This window comes from Microtus ochrogaster, chromosome 15 (genome assembly GCF_000317375.1).
Source record: "Microtus ochrogaster isolate Prairie Vole_2 chromosome 15, MicOch1.0, whole genome shotgun sequence".
Taxonomy (NCBI): domain Eukaryota; kingdom Metazoa; phylum Chordata; class Mammalia; order Rodentia; family Cricetidae; genus Microtus; species Microtus ochrogaster.
In genome coordinates, this window is record NC_022017.1 from 11,575,443 (window position 1) to 11,579,810 (window position 4,368).

Here is a 4,368-nt window from a genome sequence, read left to right on the forward strand (position 1 = left end):
AAACTATTAAAAAAAATACAAAGAAGACCACGCTGCGACTTGAGTGTGTTGAGCCCAACTGCAGATCCAAGAGGATGCTGACATTTTGAACTGGGAGCTTTCATTTAAAAATACTTTTTATTTACTCTATGTGTATGAGTGTTCTCTGCTTGCATGTATATCTGTGTACCACTTGTGTGCCTGGTACGTGTGGAAGCCAGTAGAGAGTGTAAGATCCGCTGAAACTGGAGTTACAGAGGCTTGTGGGCTGCCATGTGGGTGCTGGGAACTGAACTCGGGTCCTCTGGAAGAGCAGCAAATGCTCTTAACTGCTAAGCCATCTCATCATCATCCCACATAACTATCTGATGCTATATATATGTCATAATTTTAATATTTATTTATACCTTTGTCTGTTGCTGATAATATAAATGATTTTTATTATCTAACAATATTTCTAGAAAATCTCTTTTTCCAAGTTAAAAATCATATAAACTTCAAACAATACTTTTCTTTTTCAATCCTTATAGTTTTGTTGGTTTTTTTTTTTTAAACTTTGATTTATATAATACATGGGACCTCAGTACAATATTTCACGGGTCAAGGGATAGTAGATTCTTTTATACCCGAGATCAAACTTCCAGCTCTTCACCATGAGTATCAGGTTGAAAAATTCCCCTTCTATACTAAGAGCCTTGTTCTAAATCAAGTAACCCAGGCCGGGCGGTGGTGGCGCATGCCTTTAAACCCAGCACTCAGGAGGCAGAGACAGGCAAACTCTGTGAGTTCAAGGCCAGCCTGATCTACAGAGTTCCAGGACAGGCTCCAAAGGTACAGAGAAACACTGTCTCAAAAAACCATAAAAATAAAACAATCTGTAGCCTCTACAGGGCTCAGGATCCTGTCCTCCCTCCTCTGTACCTAGGCTCACCTCCCCATGTAGTTTCCCCACCCCACCTACGCTTCCTTCATGGACAATGCTTGGCCCAGGCCCTCCCAGTCTGGGGACATTCTGTCAGAGGAAGAGTAACAGAGCCCTCCCCTGACCAATGGAAGCTTCTTCCATCAGCGGCTCCGTCCGAACTAGATTATACCTGCAGTGGAAGCAGGATTAATTCTCCTCACTCACCGGAGTGGCCACTTCCCAGGCCCTGGCTCGGCTCAGTGTCCTGCCCATCCAGGACCCATGGATCTTCTCCTCGCTCCAGCTGGGAGATCACAACAGGCTTGGATCCTGGGAGTCCTGCTCATGAGGAGGGAAGCCCCTGGATTATACAATATTTGCTAAGATACTCCCTTAATCCATGCTCCATGTGGGCACAGGAAAAGGACAGAGCTTCCATTCTGTTGGAGCTGAATCCCTGAGGTGAGCAAGCCTCAGGACCAGTCTGCTCCGAGTCCCTCTCTTCCCAGCAGCTGCCCCATCTCTGGGAAACCCCCAACCTGAGTCCAGCACACAAAGACACATGGAGCCCATGGAGGAGCCTTACCTAGCGAGACCACATTGCCGTAAGTCTCCATCATCACATTCCGATAGAGGCCCCGCTGAGCAGGGCCCAGGCGGGCCCACTCCTCCTGGGACAGCAGAACAGCCACGTCCTCGAAGGTCACCTTGACCTGGAATGGCCGGTTTTTTAGTAACTTCGCGCCTGACAGGTAGTACACCTGCCACGGGGGACTGGTGGCGGCCCCCATAGAGTCATGTGAGTTCAGTAGGAAGTAGTGATTGAGCTCAGGAGAGGCAGTGATACACGGACTGCTTGGGCACAGAAGGAGCTTTGGTCAAGCCACTGAATAAGCCTTTGGGAGCACTCACCTGAGGTCCTGCTGGCAGTGGCAGAAGTCCAGCTGCTGCCATCTTGGCGTCTTAGGTGTGTAAGGACAAGAGGAATCAGGATCCCGTGGGGCTGAGAAAGCAAGAACACACGAGAGTCCAGTTCCACAGATCCTGACATCTGTGTGTGGGGTGTCCCTTGTCAGGTAAAGTCTGTGAAAGGCAGGCTGACAGCTGGGCAGTGGTGGCCCACGCCTTTAATCCCAGCACTTTGGGAGGCAGAGACAGGTGGATCTCTTTGAGTTTGAGGCCAGCCTGGTCTATAGATCAAGTTCCAGGACAGGCTCCAAACCTACGGAGAAACCCTTTCTCGAAAAACAAAACAAAACAAAGCAAAGAAGGGCAGACTGAAGTTAGACTCCAGGAGCTGAAGCCCCTGTAGTTCTGTTCTGTCTCCCCAGGCCCACGCTCACATTGGTATTCTCTAGTACAGAGTCCTGAGCAAACATTTGGTTCCTGGGCTGTTCCCATCTAGTAGGCTTAGTCAGGGAAAGTCCCACTTGAAAAATGACAGGGGAGCCAGAGGTTGTGATATCTTTGTGGGTTCAAAGCCAGACTGGCCTACACGGTATGTTCTAGGTCAGGTAACGCTTCACATCCTGCTCCTCCCCTTTTTTCAATATAAGTAGGGCTAGAGAGAGCTCAGTGGCTTAGCGTTAAGAGTGCTTGCTACTATTGGGGGTTAGAGAGATAGCTCAGGGGCTTAGCGTTAATAGTACTTGCTACTATTGGGGGTTAGAGAGATGACTCAGAGATGAAGAATATTGGCTGCTCTTCCAGAGGTCCTAAGTTCAATTCCCAGCAACCACATGGTGGTTCACAACCATCTGTAATGAGATCTGGTGCCTGCTTCTGGCAGAACACAATATACATAATAACAAACAAACAAATAAATTGAAAAAATAAAAAAAGTACTTGTTACTTTTGCAGAGGACCCAGGTTTGTGCCCAACTTCAGTTCTAGGAGATCTAATACTTATTTCTGGCCTCTATGGTCTGTTACATATACATATGAAAATAAAATAAGTTTTAGAATGATAAGGCTCTCTAAGCATCTACCTATTGTTTTCTAAGGACTTAAAGGTTCCAGTCTTTCACAGCCTAGACCACTGGGGTCCCCATGAGTGACTGATCATATCTATGTGGGGAGCCAGTGAAGACTGGTTGCTGGCTGGCTCATCTTGGCCTGGCCTATGGTCCTGCCTGCTCACAAGGACAGTAGCTCCTCAGGGCCCTACATGCTCTATACTCAAGGCATTCATATGGCTCATATGAACCTAGAGGCATTAAGCCATGCGATCTCCCAAGAAGTACTCCCTCCAAAGTGGGAAGTGGGCCATCTACTTCTGTGGAAAACCACAGGCTCGGACCCTTGCTTAGTCTTAGATAGCCTTTGTGCTCTGATGTGGGAAGGGCTCAGCCTATGGACGAGCATGGTCTGAGCATGCTTATGCGTGAGCTGAGTCTGGAGTACCAGAAGGTCCGGGACCTGAAGGATGTCTTGTCTCACCACTTGGCGGTGGGGGGGTCCTGGGGACACACCTTGATAGACAGACGTTTAACACAGATAAGGGGTTGGGGACAGAGAGGGTCTGAGAGCGAGCCTGTAGCAGATGGGTTTAGTCTTCTCAAGTGTTGGGCGGGGGCATCTACAACAGTGAGACAGAGCCAAGGTTGCAGCCAATGGCAGACGGTACTGGAAAAAATGGGGAGCAAGGTTATAATCTATCCTTTTGGGTTATAATCTGTGCTTTCGGGTTATAATCTGTGCTTTCGGGTTATAATCTGTCCTTTTGGGCCTCTGGTTCTCTGATAGTGAAATGGAAGCTGATCATGGCTCCTTTCCCCTGTAGGTCCAACTATTCAGAAAGGTGGAGGCAGAGGATCCTCAGAAAAGACCAGGTTGAGTTACATAGTGAGCATCATGACCTGCACGGTTGGCTTTCCACAAAGCCCGACAACCTAGCAGCCACATGGTAGCTCACAACTGTCTGTATCTCCAATTCCAGGGAACCCTACGCCCTCACATGGTAGCTCACAACTGTCTGTATCTCCAGTTCCAGGGAACCCTACGCCCTCACATGCACGTACATGCAGGCAAAACATCAATGCACGTAAAAATAAATAGATTACTTTAAAAAGTACCAGACAAAACCAGACTATTTAGAAAATAATCTTTAAATAAGAAAGCCCTTTAAAGCATAGCAAAAAGCCAAAATACTTTAATAGAAATGATTTGCCCATAAAACAAACAAACAAACGCCCAGCTGGGCAGTGGTGGTGCACACCTTTAAACCCAGCACTGGGGAGGCAGAGTCAGGTGGATCTCTGTGAGTTCAAGGCCAGCCTGGTCTACAAAGTGAGTTTCAGGATAGCTAGGGCTATTACACACTTGAAATTATTACACTTGAAATGGATTAAATAAAAATGCTGCGGATCCTCAAGTAGCTGCAGTGGCAGAACTGCTGCAGGTCCCCGAGCGGTGGCAGTGGGCAGTGGGTCCCAAGACAGCCAGTCCCAGGCAGGGATGGAGCAGTTCCCCAAGTGGGTGCAGCA

At 47.9% G+C, this 4,368-nt stretch overlaps 1 protein-coding gene across 4 annotated transcripts in view; it reads right to left on the minus strand.

The window, feature by feature from the left end:
• LOC101983149 (zinc finger protein 250) overlaps positions 1-4,368 on the minus strand; it is a 16,067-nt gene that overhangs the window by 5,278 nt on the left and 6,421 nt on the right. For 2 of the 4 annotated variants that reach the window (XM_026782569.1, XM_005354136.3), the window contains exons 2-4: positions 1,796-1,886; positions 1,470-1,596; positions 1,109-1,222 (exon numbers count right to left, since the gene is read on the minus strand). In XM_026782569.1, coding sequence (XP_026638370.1) covers positions 1,109-1,222; positions 1,470-1,596; positions 1,796-1,837 — 283 coding nt within the window. In that variant the 5' untranslated portion in view covers positions 1,838-1,886. Of the gene's footprint in view, positions 1-1,108; positions 1,223-1,469; positions 1,597-1,795; positions 1,987-4,368 lie in introns of those variants that run through there. The other 2 variants (XM_026782568.1, XM_026782570.1) reach the window with 2 other exon arrangements.